This window comes from Parasteatoda tepidariorum, chromosome 9 (genome assembly GCF_043381705.1).
Source record: "Parasteatoda tepidariorum isolate YZ-2023 chromosome 9, CAS_Ptep_4.0, whole genome shotgun sequence".
NCBI lineage: Eukaryota > Metazoa > Arthropoda > Arachnida > Araneae > Theridiidae > Parasteatoda > Parasteatoda tepidariorum.
In genome coordinates, this window is record NC_092212.1 from 57054901 (window position 1) to 57074761 (window position 19861).

The 19861-nt window shown below is 27.0% G+C and overlaps 3 protein-coding genes across 8 annotated transcripts in view; 1 reads left to right on the forward strand and 2 right to left on the reverse strand.

The window, feature by feature from the left end:
- LOC107436403 (X-linked retinitis pigmentosa GTPase regulator) overlaps positions 1-3164 on the reverse strand; it is a 38879-nt gene extending 35715 nt beyond the window's left edge. Inside the window, exons 1-2 of one of the 2 annotated variants that reach the window (XM_043040394.2) lie at positions 3011-3164; positions 650-775 (exon numbers count right to left, since the gene is read on the reverse strand). In XM_043040394.2, coding sequence (XP_042896328.1) covers positions 650-775; positions 3011-3041 — 157 coding nt within the window. In that variant the 5' untranslated portion in view covers positions 3042-3164. The remainder of the gene's footprint in view (positions 1-649; positions 776-3010) is intronic. The other variant, XM_071185534.1, reaches the window with a different exon arrangement.
- The window catches only part of LOC107436405 (transmembrane protein 242), a 16393-nt gene extending 5362 nt beyond the window's left edge, over positions 1-11031 (forward strand). Inside the window, exons 1-4 of one of the 2 annotated variants that reach the window (XM_016048114.4) lie at positions 3347-3594; positions 6463-6563; positions 7891-8028; positions 10795-11031. In XM_016048114.4, the coding sequence (XP_015903600.2) occupies positions 3555-3594; positions 6463-6563; positions 7891-8028; positions 10795-10935 (420 nt within the window). In that variant the 5' untranslated portion in view covers positions 3347-3554 and the 3' untranslated portion in view covers positions 10936-11031. Of the gene's footprint in view, positions 1-3346; positions 3595-6462; positions 6564-7890; positions 8029-10794 lie in introns of those variants that run through there. The other variant, XM_071185535.1, reaches the window with a different exon arrangement.
- A 3650-nt stretch (positions 11032-14681) lies between these two features.
- The window catches only part of LOC107436396 (Palmitoyltransferase app), a 32104-nt gene continuing 26924 nt past the window's right edge, over positions 14682-19861 (reverse strand). For 2 of the 4 annotated variants that reach the window (XM_043040387.2, XM_071185540.1), the window contains exon 11: positions 14682-16434. In XM_043040387.2, coding sequence (XP_042896321.1) covers positions 16271-16434 — 164 coding nt within the window. In that variant the 3' untranslated portion in view covers positions 14682-16270. Of the gene's footprint in view, positions 16435-18344; positions 18594-19861 lie in introns of those variants that run through there. The other 2 variants (XM_043040388.2, XM_071185541.1) reach the window with 1 other exon arrangement.

Genomic DNA, 19861 nt, shown 5'->3' on the forward strand with positions numbered 1-19861 from the left:
TTGGACAAATTCAAGGACCTATCAAGTTTTTCAAGGACCTAAGACGTTTTTCAAGCACTTTCAAGGACCTAAATTTAGCAAAAAAAAGTTCAAGGACTTTCAAGGACTCTCAAGGACCGTGGGAACCCTGATATATATATTCTTATCATACAGTCTAACCATATACATACTTTACTCTACCTCAGAAAATAATTAATAATAATTAGAATTTTGAAACTTATTTTTAAATTTCTATGTAGATGTGTTCTTTAGATGTCCCTCTACCAGTTTGAACTAAAGTTAATAGTTTTCACAAGTTATTAATGATATTAGTAGAAAGTTCATCTACAGCTTAAAATAACATACTATATAAGTTGATCACAAGTAGGGAGTTTGTAAATATTAAATTTTTTAACAGTTTCCAAAACTGAAATAAAAATGTTTGCTGCAATCCCAGTAACTGTCTCTAAAAATATTAAACAAATTATCTCAATTTAAAAGGAGAAAATTGATGTTTTTTTTAACATATACCCACTTTACCCCATTTAACAGCTTTTCTCCCACCTGACCCTACTATTTCAGTAGTAGTAGTATACTGATAGGAAGGAAGAAAGGATTATATAAATTTAAACTGCCAGAGCCATTTAAGATAATTACTCAATTGCAATACCTGTTAGTATTGCAGTATGTTCATCTCCACAAGAAATTTGCAATATTGGATCATCTTTAATCCAAAATTTGCCAGCTACATTATCAGAAAAACGACTTCGTCCAAATGTGAAAGCAGCCCCACAATCTAAAAAAATAATAATTTACATTTATATAATAAATTATATAATAAAATTTGCACATAATAATAAATAAATGCAAACATTTTCATATTGGTACCAGATCCTGCAAACTGCAATCTCTAAGGTACCACTGTGAGGTATTTTTAATTAATTCACTATATATGCATAGAAGCTACCCTGTCAAGGGCTGTGACCCTTTAAATTTGCCCTTTTCTACGTATTTTTTATTTTAGTTTCTTGTGTATGTTTGGTTGGTTTTCTCCAAAACTTAGTTACTACTTTGGCACAGATATCGATATAGAAATCTTCCCATAGGTCTTTCTTAAATGCTAAATACAATTCAAAATTTTTTTTATATAGTTTTTAAAAATGAGAGCATTATATTCTAATGCTTCCCAGTGAAGAAAAGCTGTCAATTACAGAACAATCAATGGACTAAATAATAATGGACTGGCTTAGTAAAAGAAAACAGTAGCTGCAATCTAGGAATGAAAAACATTGTTGATTACCTAGAAGTAGATCTAATTTATGAATTATTACGCATTATCATTATAAAGACACTATTAAAGAGGTCTACTTGCTATCAAGCAACAACTCAGCCACATTGCAACTGCACTCATGAAACACCTATTATCGTCCGTCAGGCTATTTTGAACTTATAAGTTATAGGCAAATTTTTTTTCTTCCCTTCTTGATTTAGCCACTAGGTGAAAAAACAGCAATTACTTTCAGAAAAAATCAACTAACACCTATACATGGTGAAGTGCATCTATAAATATAATAAATATACCTGCTTTTGATAAATAATGAGTTTATTACCAACAAGCTGATTTTTTGAGAAAATGTATTTCCAAACCACTATTTAAGAGACCTACTTGACTTCAGTCAGATCTGTCAATAAGTTAATATAAGAATGACTTATTTTACTAGCGATGAGTTCCGGCTTACTTTTAAAAGACTGAACAAAACAAAAAAACTTTTATCCGAGCCAGGTGTCATACAAGACCAAAAGTCTGATGATGTCTTAATAAGACTATTCATTATGACTTTTTTTAATACTATCCTTCCTCTGAAAAAAGAAGCAATAAAAAATTGTATTTGCAATTTCTAATTGCTACGACCAATAAACCGCCAGACAACCACATAAGAATTATAATGCTATATTATTAAAATTTCTTGTTNCATTAGTTTTTTTTTTTTTTTTAGACATTAGGTTTGATACTTCTTAATTTTTTACAAAATTTTATTGTGTACCTAATAACCAAGCACAATAGATTTTAATATAGTCGTCTATATTGAAGGTGATAAAAAAGGTAATGCATAGCTCGCGTGCCCGAAATTCTTACACCACCCCGGCCTCAATACATTTTTTTACTTACACCTTTCCAGCCTCAACACGTTTCTTTTTCTTTTTTAACAGGAAGCTTGGACTGAATGCATCTCATCTCCAATATCTACAATCTTTACTACTGTTCTTCATTGTTAAAAGTTGCTAGCTTCTCAGGAAGATTTTGAATCATATATACTCCAGGAAAAAAAATTGGAGTCTTCCTGCCATGGGAAACTATATATAGATATATATATAGTACAATAAATAAATACAAAAAGAAAAAGTTCTTAATTTTCTTTTTGTACTTATTTATTGTGCTATGTTTTTTCTACATTTTGAACTTATATATATATATATATATATACATATGTGTGTGTGTGTTTAATTATTATTTAATATTATGCTTAATGTATCTAATTAATATATAATGTTTAAATTACAAAANTTTTTTTTTTTTTTTTTTTTTTTTTTTTTTTTTTTTTTTTTTTTTTTATTTCTTATGTCCTACTATTAAATTAGTAATGAAACTAAAGTTTCATAATTTTTAATAGATGTTACATTAAATCCGTAAGGAAGTAAAAAGAATCCGTAGAGACTGTAAATTTTAAAGATACGCAACTGATCGGATATAACTAAATTTCATTAAAGTAGGAAGACGTAATTCTGCTATAAATAATATATTAATAAACGAAACAGTTTGATAAAACTAACATAAAAAAAAGTATAAATATCAAATTTTCTTTATATTTTGTAGCCATAAAACAGAAAATATTTTCCCGTCTTATTTATAATTGTCATATTTTCTTAAGCTTCTAAAACGATTTATTATGCAAGTTGTTATACATTTAACAAATTAGAATAATAAAATCTATTCTTAAACCAAAAGAGATATATAATTAAACATATTAACCAGGAACATCATTGTCAATATCCGAAGCCATGAATTAAAAGGGCGAGGGAACTTAATTGTTACAAATTCCAATACTAATTATATTTATATTTTTAAATGTTTGTATAATTTTTTTACTAAAGAGATAGTACTTGCTTTTGCCTCTATTGTATACAAAAGCTCTATGGAAAAAGTGTCAAAAGATTCCATGGTTTAATCTGAATAAACTGCTTCAGTTTATATAAATAGATTCAGCTTTGTAAAAGTTTTTATAATAAGAACGTAAACTGAAAAAAACGATGCATCTCATCAGCTGATTCAAAACAATCAGTCTGCAATGTTAACCATCAACTAAAGCCACAAAACCATGTGGTTATGTTTTTGTTTATGATTGACATATGCAATGCCAAGAAGTTTGAAACACAGCATAATATAAATTAGATAATATTTAAGAGTGCAATCAATGTTGAAACTATTTTATTTGATTTTAAAATTTTATATTAATTTAAATTCTCTGCATCAACTTTTTCAAAGAACAATTGTGTGATAATTATTAAAAATAATAATGGAGGAGAAAAACACAAAAAAAGATGCTAAATTATTAGGTATTTGATTTTTAAAATCGATTTATAGCAGTATTAGTACTGTTTTATAATTCAGATAAAAGCAGTGGTCAAAAATGGTAAAGAAAAGAGAATAATTATGTCTCTATTTTTCTTATAGAAAAAATCATGAAAGTTAATTAAATATGAAAAAGTTCTTATAACTTATTGTGTTTAAATGTCCTTAAGTTAACGTTTCATGTGTTAACTGTTCTCATGATGTTTATTTAATTAAAAATATAATCTTGAGGATGAAATTGAATGTATTTTCAAATATTAACAAAACTTTCTTACTATAAATAAATATTTTTTCCTCTATGTACTGAGTGTCTTCTCATAAGTTTGTGTACTCTTTTTGAATTCTACTCAAAGTACTAAACAAGCACCATATTTGTATATAAACGTATTTCAACGAAATTTGAGAAGTAGAAATTAAAGAAAGTATGATATCTGTACCTATGCCACAAAGGTCACTAAATTCTTGGGACAACTGGGCATTGGCATTATAGGAACTAAAACAAGCATCACAGAAGGGAACGGATCAGAGAATATAACTCCTAGCCACCCCTGAGTAAACCACTGCATTATTTTTAAATTTTTTCCAAGTACAAAAACCTTTTGACAATGGTAATGGGCAGGAATAGGTAGTATGCAGAAATATCCCCAGTAAAACAAAAAATTATTCCTCAATTATGTAATTTTTTTTTAAGCTTCTAAAACTAGAAAAATTTATTTCATTACTTATAATAGGAAATGTTTAACGTAGTGCTAACTAATTAAATCCACTAAATTTATGTAGAAATTATATTGTGCATTTATTTTACATCATTACTGAGATATATTGTGATATTTATCTATTCATTAGATATGTGTTTAGAAATCACACATTTTTTTAATGCTCAAAATTTAGCAAAATACATGTAAAGAGCATAAAAATTTTTAGAAAGTATAAAACCTTCTATGTAATAAGATCAGTTGTTTTAAATTAACTTTTAGATTACTATTATTATATTAAAAAAACATAATGAAATAAACCAAAATCCACTTATGAGGTGTTTGAAAGTGTTTATCAATTGGTATATGATTTTTACAGATTTAATGTAGTTTCATCTAGGCACTGTTCATTTCAAAATCTCATGGGTACAGAACCTAGGTTATGAATTTAATGGAATCAAAACATGCTAGTTTACTGTTCTGAAACTTGAATATAAGTATTATTCATTCTGCTACAAGTAGCAAAACTACTGTAGTCACTACTTTTTTCATAGTTTGAGTGTAGGGATCTACTTTTAAGAAGAAGTAGTGTATTGAGAAGTGCAATACAAAAAATAAAATAATAGTTATTTGTAGCATTTCATGGCAACTAATTGTTAATTTGTTTTGTTTTGTAACCATTGTTAATTTTGTAAAGAACAAGGTTCAAACAACTGATTTGTCAAATATCTGATTGGTACAAATATGTGCAGGTTCGTCAGTGGACGTAGTGATAATTCTCCAAGCATTAATAAAAATTATATCTGATACTCCAGAGAAGTGAGTTTTTTTTCCTTCCCTTTAATGAAGCCATTATTACCATAACCATAACTTCACCAATACCATAATTATAACCATAACTTCAATTGAAATACACTGTGCACTCATGAAATTTTATTATGGTTAACTTGTTATTTTGCTGGAGAGGGACATATTTGGTACTATTTCTTAGAGGAAATAAAAAAGCATTAAGCACCTAAGAGCTTTCTTGCATTTCTTAAATTAAATATTTGCTGCCGTGAAAAGCATAAAAGTGAAGAAAATATACCTAAAAAATGGTTTAGAATAAAAAATTTACTCATGTGAACATGAATAAATATTTCTTAATAATTTCTCATGTTTAATTAAGCAAATTTTTTGATCATTTTGAACTTGGGTATTCTCCAGCGAAGTTTATGTTCTAAATATAGTGACTACATTTCTAAAGTTGCTGTAGTTTTAGTTAACTACAAGAGAAATGTAGTTTTCTGACCAATGATTCCTTTCTATTTTATTAATGTGACTTTTTAAAAAAAAATTTTTTTTCTTGTTTTTATAGTAAAAGCTATTTCTGACTCGTATTACCTTATCACATGTATTTAAGTTGTGTATGATAATCTGAAAAATAATATAAAATATAAAGGAAATTGAAGCAACTAAAGTGGCAATGCTGAGTAATTGAAATTAACTATGGAAATTAACTGAGCTCAGAAGTACAAATATAGAGAAAAAAACGCACACACAAACTCAGATTTGTAGACTTCAGAATTGAGAAATATTTTTTAGCTCTCAATAGAGGATTCTTGAACATTATTATTGAACCCAGAATTTCAGGTTTAACAAAACGTCAATTTTTTTTTTCTTCCTCAAAGTATATAAAAACTAATTTAATATTTAATATTCATTTGTGTTTTTCAAAATAAGTAAAACTTTGTTATTTTGTTAAATAACCTATGCAGATCTTACATTGTTTGCTAAGATACAAAACTTGAATTTCATGAGTTTATTTAATATCTTTTTTACTTTCATGGAAATTTGGTTTTATTGGCTCTGTTGGCAAAGTACCTATATTTGTTACCTACTGCCAAATAATTAGTAATATATTAGATACCTACTGCCAAAGTACCTTTTATCACCATAAATCAAATGTCACTGACATTAATAATAGTTTGCTGATGTTTTACCCTACCTTCTAGAAATGGTATAGTGCCTTTTGTTCTGGTATTAAAATGATAGCACTACAACACTGACTATGATCACGAGAATCAAATATGTAGAAAATATTTATTGTTCCTCTTTTTATTTGAAAACAGTCTGTGTTTATGTAAGTTATTTATTTTAAACTTTTTTTCCTTGCAGAAACTTCATTTTTACTTACTGTTACTGGAGTTTCAGTTGTAGGAGGTTTTGGCATGGCATTAGCAATGGCAAAAAAAAAAGATCCTGTTTATTTCCTTAAAGTAAGAGACTAATAATTGTATTACTTAAATTTCTTTTTTTTCTCTCTAATATTTCTCTAAAGACTCAATAAATGGATATTTTATAAATTGTTATAATGTAATTGAGCTAATATATTTATATATATTGTATTAGTTACAAATTTGTTACGTCTATTTCAGGCGTTATTTAAAACTGTATATCTTATGCAGGTTTATTTTTCCTGAGATTTAGGGTTACGCTTCTTGATATGCACTCTGGATATAATTTTACCACCCTGCATCCCCTTTGATTCGTGGTTATATGCCTTTATAGTATATATATATATATTAAAAGGCTCTATTTGTGCTGATTCTACAGAAAACCATAAAAGTTTTTATTATTATTTTGAGAGTTGTTTCAGATATTTATGTATTTTTTTTTCACCATTCTCTAAGATTTTAAATATTTTTATTGCAATTTTTTTATGACATACAATTTAGATCCACTCAAATGTATATTAAGTTATTGAGGTGCTCGTTTTGCAAGAATTTCAGCATAATTATGCATCATTTCATGATCATTCTACCATTTTTATAGGAAATTTAAGCTCTTAAAGTTCTAAATACATTGTTTTTACAAATATTAAATCCTGTTTGTGAGTAGTCACTGAATAATATGCTCGATTTATGAAGATTTTATGGTTTTTAAATCTTGAATTTATCCATAGGAATTCAAAAATTTGAAAAACTTTAGAATTGCATTTTATTTTATTTATTTATTTATTTTTTTGTTCAACTGTTGTGTAAAAACTAGAATTTTTTTAAAGAAAAAATAACAAACAAAAAAAGCTTCAACTCATCTTTTTATGTTATTTCTTCTTCTAAATTCTTCTTAATTTATTATTCAAAATTAAAGGCTTTCTCACACTTTATTATTTACATCTGCTCTTTTGGTCCTATATTTAGATCTTAAGTATGCAAAAATTAACATTTTAAAGTTTTCCCTTCACTAACTTATTCCCTCGATCTATTTAATAGGCCGATTGTAATTACTAACGTTTCCCTTTTTGCATGTGATTTAAAAGTTTATCAGGACTGAATTGCTAAATTTTCTCTAGCTTTTGATAGAGAAGCACTTTGACTTTGGATACTTCGTTTTCTTGCTCTCATACAATGATTACTTTATAAAAAGTTTTATTTTGCTTTGTCATGCCCGTTTATTTCTCCAGCTCGGGCCACGTTGCTTTTTATACACATAGTGCTTTGCCATTTTTAGGTATAAAATAAACCCTCCTTCTTATTTAATTTATAACAAAGAGTTTAGATCAGTTTTCAAAGTAGATGAAGCTTTTTTCATTTTTTTTTTCAGGGTATGATGGCTACCAAAGAGCTACCTGAAAGTGGTGGATCCTTAGCAATGAGAGCTCTCGGATGGGGTACTTTATATGCTGTTACTGGCTTTAGTGCTGTTTGTTATGGAATATGGAAACTGATGGGTGTGAATAATGTAATTTTTTGTGATATAGTTATAATCTTAAAGTGTTTTGAATCAACTATTTAATTACCTACTTTATTTTAGCAATTAAATCATCTTGAGTTTATTCTATTTTCAATGATTATTTACAACTAAGCATAGATATATTTGTAGAATTATAAACAGTGAAATGCAGAGAGAGGCATCCAGACTAAGGCACCCATTTAACCATTAAGGACATATGAACTATAAATCTATAAGTTTTATTATAAAAATTAAAATTTATACTAGAAAAATAAATATCTCAAGCTAAATATTTTATTAAAAATAAACTACAATGTTAAAAAAAATTTCCCAAGGAAGTTTTAGGTTGTCGAAATGTAAGTTTAATTTAGATTTAAGAAAAACTTGAGAACATTAATAAGTTTTACAGAATAAAAGAATTTCGCATGCATATGCATAAAAATAAGTTTAAGATATGGATTTAGATTTTTATAAATACAGGAAATCTTTCATCAGTGACCACTCTCTTTTCCACAGTAAAATGGTCATTAATAGAGGTTGGTTGTTCTTAAGGGTTACCTCCATTGACTTCAAAATGTTACTGAAGGTACATGAAGACTGAATCAATGAATAAAATTTAGCATCAGCAAAAATGATCCCCACTGATATAATTATGAGTAAAAACAAAATTACTAATTATGAATGATAGAGCTATTTTAAATAAATGAACAATTATGTTTTTGTTGAAGTTTGCATTTAATTTTATATCATAAATTTGGTAAGCAATAAAAATGAGAAGAGATTTGTTTGTTTGTTTCTTCTAATTTAACTTTCAATTCTAAAAATGAATCATGAGTAGCATCATCTTTAGTGCACTCTGACTACAACATGAGGTTGTAGATCTCTCTTGGAGATCATTAGAAAGAGATCTCTAAATAAGAACCTCACACAAATATTTTGAATACATTTTAATCTACTTATTTGTTCTGATATTTTTTCGTGTTTCCTTATTTGACTTTTTCCGCATTTAATGCAGAGGGTTTTCCGGTCGCTAGAAGAGGTTTTGATAGTCTCTCCTAAAGATTTTCTTCAACACAAAGCCTGTGAAAAAAAATCCATGACTCCAGTCTATTCTAAAGATTTTTTTCAACACAAAGTGTGCGGAAAAAATTCCGTACCTCAAAAAAGTGGTCGTAAATAGAGGTGGTCTTTCCTGGAGGTCCCACTGTACATAGATTTTCCAATGTTTTTTTAAATTTTTGTTCTCTTTTTTAACCCTTCCAGTAGTTCTCTTTTTCCTTTTCAGGTGCATCTAATTGAAGAATTTACCCTAAACATCCACATACCTCTTCTCGTCACTGATTGTAAAATTTGAGATACTTTAAAAATTCATCCTTTAATTATTGCTTTACCCTAATAAGTGCTGTGAGTATTTAAAAAATTACTTAAGGAAACACTAATTTAGAATTTTTAAAAAGTTGGATTATTTTATTTTTCATACTGCACTTGTCTGTACAGTGTGTAAAAAGAGAAAAGAAAGTATTATTAACTGAATAAATTTGAAACAAATGATTGAATTTTCAATTGTACTGTTGTATACTTTAAGAAAAGGAAAGAAAAAACATTTAGAAAGGGTCAGGATTTTTTTGAAATTCTGTAAACATATATACATTATTTTATTTACATATATGTTTTGTACAGTAAGTGCAACAAAAAAATGTCACAACCTGACTAAATTTTGATCTAATGATTAGATTTTCTCACAGTAACAGGAATTTTTAATAATTCAAGGGGTGAAGTGAGACATTAGTGCAGATGATAATTTACGCTTAAAAATCAGACATCAGACATAAAATTGTAACTTTCTCTTAATTATTTTTTATATATTTTAGATAATCTAAATTTGTGATTCTTATAATATAGGAGGTATCTGCTACTTGAAAAATATAGTTCCACTTATTAATTTTGAAGAGTAGTTAGAAGTTTAAACCACATAATGCTAGATTTTCTTAATGCATATTTCACTAGATCATTGAAACTTTTTTTTTTTTGTTAATTGATAAATATCGGTGTTTCTTGTTTATCTTGCTTTAATTACATGCACAAAAAAAAAACTTTTTACTAGGTGTTTATTTTCTTATTTAGTACACACAGGTCCTGCTTTAGTGAACCATCTGTGGACCCAGTTATAAGTTCATTATAAACAATGATTTATTCGCTAAAAATCTTTGAAACAATATTCAGTAATATTGTTGGAAGTGGTAATTACAATAGTACATAATTTGATTTATGAATTATTACTAACTAAATATGTAGAGTCGCTTAACGAAGTTCCATTACAGCAAATTTCATCCTGTAACAAAATGTTTAGTCGAAATGTTAAATAACGTTCAAAGTATTCTGCATCAAAGGGGTTGTCTCCATATAACAAGTTTTTCCGATGTTTATCTTTTTGATTTTCATCATATTTAGATATTTATCTTTTTTATTTCCATCATTTTTGAAAAAAGGATACAATTAAAAATTTGAACTTTTATGCAACTAATTCGCTTCACCATGTGCTTGTTTTTGATCCACATGCATTATTCATTCCAGTGAAATGACTCACTTTAATGCTCCTTTATTTTAATTAAAAGTCATAATTATATGCTTTTGAACTTAACCAAATTTTGCTCAAAAATTTATTATTTAGGATAAGTGGCTTGCCTATTAAAAATGACGTTTTATCAATACATTTAAGTTTTTCCTGGAACATGTTAATAACATACTTTCTAATGAATGTTTTTTTTTATTCAGCTAGAAGAATTTCGACAAAAAGTTGGAAAAAATCTTCCTACGATCCCAAAAAGTGAAAATCCTGGTCGATCTGATTTCAAGAATTTACGAGAACTTCTTAACTATATAATTTCAGAAAGTGAAAAGGAAAAGAAAAAATGATGTGGAAAAAGCATAGAACTGTTATTTATAATCCATGTACAACTCATCTTGTAATGCTATATGTCATTTGAAATTAAAATATTTTAGTGAGTACAAGTACATTTTTTAGTTTAACTTGACTATTAACAAGTGTAAGTATAGTACCATGTATGGATTTTAAAATAGAAAAAAGTATGTCTTTATAACTTTTGAATTTGTGATCAGATTTTCTCATACTAGGACTCAATCTTTGTAATTTGAGAGAGTAATCTTAAATATGCTAGTTGATTTGTGAAGAGGGTTACAGAATCAGTCCCAAAATCTGACTTTCTGAAAATAAACTACTTTTTAAAATACATTTTTTTAAACATGCTATGTTTCTAAGTTTTACTACTCAAAAACAATTTTGTATTTCATCATTTAAAAATAAATTGTGAAAATTGTATAAGTTTTACAGTTTAAAATGTTTTTGATAATTATTCAATTAACTGAAAAAATAATAATAAATAGAAATTATTTTTTAACCTTACATATATTTAGTTAAATTTTATATCCTCAAAAACTTTGTTAAATTATTTTTAAAATGTAAAAAAAAATTGTGCATTCAGTATTTACTTTTTTTTATGCACAAATTTTTTTTGATTTACTTAAATAGTTCCAGATATTTAGTAGTACATGCAGAAAATGAAGTTAATATTAAGATGTGCAATGTTTTAACAGCCCTCCTGCTGTAATAATTTTGTTTATTTTTTATTGATTTTGCAAATATCACACACTTTTACAAACAATAGTATCTATGCGATTAGTGTGCATGCTCTCCAATATTTTTCAATTATACAATTAAAATGCAGTAGTGCAGGGCACATATCTAAATGTTCAACAGTCATAGGAAGACACAAAGAGAACAGTCAGCTAAGTAGATACAAAAGAGGTGAGACCTCAGAAAATCATGTCCGGTTAAAAGTACAAAGCTGCTTTTCTAGGGGTATTAGGAACATAGGTTTTTCGCATAATTCTCAACTTGCGACTCCCAATTTATGTACTTTTTACTTAATTTTTTACTAAAATTCTCAAAATATGTATAAGATTCTCAAAATATAGAGCATAGAGCTCATTATTAGTGGTGACCAAAATATATACCCCTAGTTGTCAAAAGTGGCGACCATAGGGAAAGTCTAATATAAAATAACTCGTGCTATTTATGCAGATTCTATTGTAAATCAGCGTCCTATTTTTATTGTTTTTTCGGCGATTTTTTTTCTACGAATTTCCACATTTTTTTAAAAAGTATACTTTAACACACTTGAATATGTAATTGCGCCTTTAAACAGTGACATTTTGATGGACTCAGTTTAAGACGATTCCACCGTCAATTTGCAAAGTATTGTCGGCCGTTTTTTTTTTTTTTTTTAAATTATTAGTTCGACATAATTTTTAAAATCTCTTGAAAACTGATTTAAATCAAATCTATTTTGTGTTTCCAAAAGAATATATTGAATCAACTATCCCATTGCTGTGTGTACACTTATTTAAAAGTGGATGCCATTTAATATGACGCTAGTGTTAACTGTTTATAATTACTAGTCAAGAGCTCTACAAGGGCCGCCATTATGGAGCACCCTGTATCTCCTTAAAATAAATAAATTGGTCTACCTTGATGTCAGATTTTGAGAATCGGAAGGAAATTTCGAAGTATCAAAAATTAAGCAGGGGTTTGCTCGGGGGATAGAGCGTTTGCCTCCAGCTGAGGTGACCCAGGTTCGAATCCCAGCAGTGGCTAGTTCATAAGAATTCTGCTTTCAGACTCGCACTGACGTATCATGGGTTAGAATCGCCTTGCCGTTAAGTTAACTGTGGGAGGTTTTCTTCTCCACGTAACGCAAATGCAGGTTAGTTCCATCATAAAGTCTTCCACAAAAGCTAATTTGTCCAAATGATTGTTACAGAAATTCCCATACTTTCTGGGTTGGATTCAAAATTACAAGGCTTGAATGCGCAGTTAAATATTGAAAGTCATAAACTCAGAATTGGGTTGGCTATTCAACACCGGCTATAAAATAAAATCGGTATAAAAAATCGCTTTATAGTCGATAAAATAAGGGGATATTTTTTTATTAAACTTAACACTTAGCAAGAAATTTTTTTTAAATAAAAGTTAATTATTTGTTAAGCTCAGTTTCATAATTTGGATAGCTTTATAATAAAATGAAGAAAAAAAAGGATTCATTCTGGTTTTGTTGATTTTCCTATCATTAATGGTTTTAACTTTTTTTTTTCTAACTCCTATTCTTGCAAAGCAATTAGTAAATCAATCACTCCTTACTTCTCTTTTCTCCATTATATACTTTAACTCAGGTTGTATTATCACATCCCTGCATTTGAAAGTTTACACGGGCATATTTTTGAAGAGTTTTTTAGATTTTTTAAAAATTTGAAATATAATTTTTACAAATTCTTAAAATCATTTTCAAAATATTTATAAATATGTTTTCTTGCTTTCATGAGGAAAAAATATAAATTCTGAAAGTGAATTGCTATATTTTTGTATCAAAAAATTTTTTAAACCACATATAAGACTGTTAAACTTACACAAAAAAATTTTTTAATTATAATTTTAAAAAAGTAACTCAATGGTACATGAATGTAGCCTTTTATAAACGTGAATGATAAAAAAAAAATTTCTTGTTCAATCTTCCAATTTAGGAACTGATATGTTTGTGTCATAATTGCATTATTTCTTTAAAATTTACTTTCAAGACTGTACAATGTTCACACTATAAAATACTGTAAGTTATTGAGGAAAAAGCGAAAAAACTTGTTTAACATTGAGTGTATAGAAAATGTTAATGGAACTTTTTTGATCCAAATCAAAAAACTTGAGTCCTAATTGAGGATCAAGTTGGTGAATTTAAAACGGTTTTTGTTATATATTACTATAATTAATTTACTGCAAAAAATTCTGGAATAAGAAAAAGAAATTATACTATAAGCAGGGTATCTGCTACATTTCGGATTTTCAAATTCATGATTAATTCCAAGATTTTTCATGACTTTACAAAGCTTCTATTTTCGCCAACAAAAACACAACAATAAATTTAAAAAAGTATTATAATAACATTAATTGAAATGATTAGTAAAACCAAAACTGTTATACTCTGCATCTTCATATTTATAGATTTTAAATTTAAGAAACAGAGTAATGAAAGAGTTAAAGCAATAAAATAGTTGAAAAAAATACAAATGCAAATATTTTTTTTTCTCTTTTTTTTCAGCAGAATTATATTCTAAAGATACTTTTCTTGTTCATCGGAAACAAAAGAAATGCTCCTGATTTTTCTGCTCTCATTTCAAGATTTAAAAAAAATTCGTCTATGACTGGCTTGCTTCAGCTACAATTTTAAATTGATAAAATAAAAATAGATAAATAAATAAAAAAAATTCTGAACTCACGGAAGTTTAAAAGATAATTCGCTCTAGAAATGACGTTTTTTCTTTCATTTCTTCGAAAGAACACCATAATTTTTAAAGAACATGATAAAAAAAAATTTTATTTTAATAAAATATGACTGTGAGTGAGGATTTTGTTACGAATTCAGATATTTGGAACACCGTGAAATGGGGAGGGGGGGTAAAATTCCATTTTAAAAATTAGGTTTTTCGGTGACCTAAATCCATGATTTTTCATGACTTTCCATGTGCGCGGATACCCTGTATATGAATGAAAGAGTGTATGTTTTTTACATCATTGTTGAAACATAACACAAAAATGATTAAGCAATAATTTTATTCATACGAAAAATAAGCATTTAAAAAAATAAATTTGACAAAATTGAGAAATCATAATTATATACTTTAATTTTAAAATACAATATTGGTACACAGTAAATGTTTTCAATAATATTTAAAAAATTACATCAGAAGTAAAGTATATAAAAAGAAATTTTTAAAAATATAACACACTATAGAGAGAAAGCACAGTTCATGCATTTGACTCAGTTGACCTTAACTAACAATTATAAACGTCAGGAGCAATTTACTTATTCAATTTTACAATATTTTATATAAAATTCTATGTACAAAGTAAACAAGCATCTCAAATAAAATCGTCAATTTTTTTGTTGTTGAAAAAAAAATGCAATTAAATACCTGGAATGAACAAACAGCAGTTTAAAAATTACAAAATGGCACATGGCTGCAAGGAAGGGGAAAAATGATGTAGCACAAATAAAAACATTATAAAAAAAAAATCAACAGCTGATAAATGCCTTTATGTCTCAAATATATATTTAATAAAAGTTAGTAGTGGCAAAGAGGGACAATTTCATATTAATAATGCAAGTTTACTGATATAAGACTGAGTAAATGTTCTTTAAATTTACAGTTTTTATGTAATAGATACCATTACTGCAAAATGTGTAATACTCTTAATCAAAAATAGTGTAAATACTTTTTAACTATATACAAAGTAGGCAAACTGTCTACAATGGGATTTGTAAACTTTTAAGGATCAAATAAATTAAAACTAATATATAATATAATTTTAATTTACATATTTCATACATAATTACAAATTATAACTATATGAATAAAGAATAAAATAAAAATCGCAACAAATGATTTTAACAATGATAATCCAAAAGGAAATAAAAGTTAATTTGGAAAAAGAAATAATACCACTGTCAACCCGGTAGCAGAATTTATGGAGTGAATCCAAATTTGTCAGCAATTTGTCTTACGGCAGACAGTTATTATTATGCAAATTCAGATTAATTTAATATAATGTAAGAAAGTTTGCAAAGTCCTTAATTAAAACTTAATGAGTAAATTTATTTTGAATTTTATACAATGATGCTAAAAAAATGGAATAAATTTTTACGCAGTCAAGGCTATAATCATGTAACGGAAAGAAAAAAATTCTTTACTTTTTGTTCTTTGCTGTATTTTCTAAATTCAGCCTTTTAATTTCTATCAGAAACAAATTTAAAGATGTTTTAAAAAAGAATTTCAATAATTTCCCTCCATTTGTTTAGTTGCTTTTTAAAACTAAATAAAAAATAATGTGCAGCGTCTGCTGCAGTGTTGAAGGGTTTCTACTACCGAGTCTATCACTAGCATAATATTTCTATCGAAGCATAATGAAATAAACTTACATTATAAAATGTTAAATACGACGAACCAAATTACCAATTTAGTCATTAAAAAAATAAATATTGCACAACGTTTTTTTCTTTCCATGGGTTGTTTATAATAGGGAGTCTGGCACATCACATTTGTAAGGACAATATAAATGGATATCACAACCCTGCATTAACAAAATATGAAATTCAATGAGTTACAAATTCTTTTTGTAATTAATTTAGACGGCGCTTTGTTTGAGAAGCGAAATCTGACTTCCAGCCTCTTGTGGCTCTTGGTCTTCTTTTGATGAAGGATTAACAGATGCGGTTTTGGCACAAAGCTCAGTTTCATGCCGTGTTTGTGGGGATACTACAGCTACAGGGACTTTACTAATAGTGCTGCCTGAGAAATAAGAAAAAAATAATAATAATACCTTTCCATGCACAACAAAACATGCAAACATAAAATAAAAATATAATCATGCAGAAAATGAGCTTTTAATATACAAGGCTACAACAAATTAATATCCAAACTTTAAAAATTTATATTTTCAAAATTATTTCACATATTAAAGTAAGTTATACAGGTATTTAAAAAGGATATATATATATATATATACCAAGTTTTTTTTCAGTCACAAGTGTTTGAAGTGTGGCATCGTTATTACATGGATATATCTAATCTGTCAACACATTTTATAATTTCAGACTGCCAATGGCTCCTGAAGTTACAATAATAATGGTCCCAATTGCATTAAGTTCTTGTAGTATTCTGTCACCTATGGATCGTAAACCATGTCTTTGACATAACCACATAAAAAGAAATTACAGGGAAAATAATAACACAAATTGTGATTAAAATATTGTCAGCCAATTACCTCATCACCGGCTATTCTTTTGTCAAAAATGCACTTGATGTGCATTTTAGTATTATTTTTAATAAACATATTATATGAAATATTTTATAATATTATCTAAATCACTTTTGAAACTAAAAATTGCTTGGAATATTATTGATTACAGATTGTCTTGTAAAAAAAATAATAAGTCTCACATCAAACATTTGCAACTAAAAAAGAAATTAATACCTTTCTTTTATTTCCTGTATAACTTATTGTAATACATGTAATAATTTCAAAAATATAAATATTTAAAATCGGATCATTTATTTAAGCTAATCCATCCTGTATTTTTATATTAAAAATTAAGAAAAAAAAGAAATTAAAAAAACAAACACAGATAATGCTAAATCAGAGTATTTAGCAGTGAAGCTAAGCAAAGCAGAGTTGCAAAACTAAGTGAGCAATAGTTTAAAGAGCATAAATAAAAAAACAAAATAAAAATTTTAAAAAAAAACTGTTAGTTTGAGGCATAACTATTACATATTTGAGTCAATGTTTATTGCAAACAAACAATAAAAAATACACTCAAAATAAGCTTTTGTGTTTATTTTAAAATATAACTATCTATTATCCCATTTTGTTTCTCATTTGTTTACCCTGACTTCACCGTTTCTGTAGTACAGTGCATCAGTAGCCGGTTAATCCAAGATTTCTTACCAAGATCTTGTTTACGCAATTTTGTGAAAAACATTTTTCTTAAAAATTAAAGATACAATTTCTGTAAAAGATAAAATTTTTACAAAAAAATTAAAAAAAAAAACTATCTGAACATTAAAATACTGAAAATTAATTTGTATGCTGTTAATTGTTTGAAATTTTACATTACATTCTTCTCCGATGAATCTTCCTGTATCTTTTAAATGTGTTTTCGTCAATTCTCACAAAAAATGACTCTCTTCTTGTTTATGAAAAATGGAAGAATGAATTCAAGAAAGAATTATTCTCAAAATTTAGAATAGGTCTATTTAAATAGTTTAGAATTTTAAGGACTCCTGAAACAGGCTCAATATTTTTCTACAGCTTAGTATCATAAATATCATAGTTTTTTTTTTCAAACATAGGAAACTGTCCTTGGAGAGGACAGAAAATATTTCTAAAAAATATTCTCGTGATTAATTTTGAACTACCATAGACTTCAAACAATGAGCAATAATTATGCACAAACCTAATAGCTTTAAAATTAGATAAATTAACTTAAATAATAAGAAATGCATTATAATGATTAGTAATATCAATTAAAAACTTGAAAAAAAAAACAACATTTAAATGCATTCACGTTTCCACAATAGTTGCGTAGATGAATAGTCAGTCACATGTTGATTTTTTGGAATTACTAACACTAATGTTGCACGAGTTCCATTGAAATATCAGAGTGTGCAGCTAAAATATATACACATGACAACTTTCCTTAAAAGCTTATGTTTTGTTAGAGAATGATGAATGAGTTCAGAAAAATGGAGCAAATTTATTTATTAAGTTATTTTTTAAGTTTAAGCAGAACACATCACACTTTTTTTTCAGAGAAATTATTTGTAAGTTGGGTGAACTTGAAGACCAGTGTGGGATGAAGATCCCTCTTCGTTTCTTAAATTCAAAGCTTTCGCTCGAAAATTTAAATCCTTAACAACTTGACTATGCTGTCTCCAAACTTCAGGATTCACTACTCAAAAAAGAATCAAAATTAATTGCTACTCACTATATATATATATATATGGATTAAATGTATACTATATTAAACTTGCTATACTATTGTTATAAAGCCAAAAAACATACATTAAAGTGCCAAAACAACTGTTTTGAAACTTTAAACAATCATTATATTTAATGACAAAACAGATTTTCATCAGTTGTTAGGCATTAATGCTACTGTTTTCAGGGCGAGCCCAATGGTTTCTAAAAAAAAAGGTTTGTTCAACAAATATATTATTTATGTACAAGTGACACTCAATAATAGGTCTTCAGTAATCCAAAGGAAACAGACGTTATAACTTCAGGTCCTTGTATCATGAGTACACAATAATATGCAGATTTAATTCTAATTTTAAAAAAATAATAGACTAACTTGAACAAAACGATGCTATATTTTAATAAGAAATCTGAAACAAGCAGGATAACACAACTTGTTTTACAAGTCAATATATGTTGAAGTACTATATAAAATAGTACATTAAAGGTAAAAAAAAAACATTTATTTGGTTCTAGGTAGCCATTTTCAAAAAATAACACATTGAGATCGATGCAAACCCACCTATTTTAATCCAAAAATAAACAATGCAAAAAGACAAAAAAATTAAAGCAACAAAGCTACAAATTATCAACTAATTGTACTGTTTGAAAAAAAATTGACAAAATTTTTTTTTAAATATATTTTTTGAAAAATCATACATATGAGTTTTTTACCCTTTTTGCTCTGGCTACCTTAGGCCTGGGTTCTCCTAAAAGAAGATCTAATCTTAATGTTTCTCAATAACTACCTGAATAAAACTTTTCTGAGTATGAATAATTTTTTTTTACTTTATGTACAAAAGAAGAAACTAATAAGATAGCTTGCACATTATAAACATATAAAAAACATTAAAAAAAGTATAAAACAGCCATGAGTATAGTACATAATTATTGATACCTTCCCCAAAAATAGCATAGTATGGTTAAACAAAAATACTTAAATGACTGAAAGCAATGATGATAGAAACATTTTAAAAAGGCGTAACAAGTTATTAATATATTTTAATTTATTAATATATTTTACTTACCAGTATTTAATGCTAATTTTTCACAAATTTATTTTAATTCACTTTTGTTATGTTCACCTCTGAGCTCGAATCAAAAATAATCAATTCGCAAAATTCAAAATGATCAAATATTAGAATGCAAAATTTTTAATATTCACCATAGGCATAAGAAACATATTTTGATTCTATAAAAATG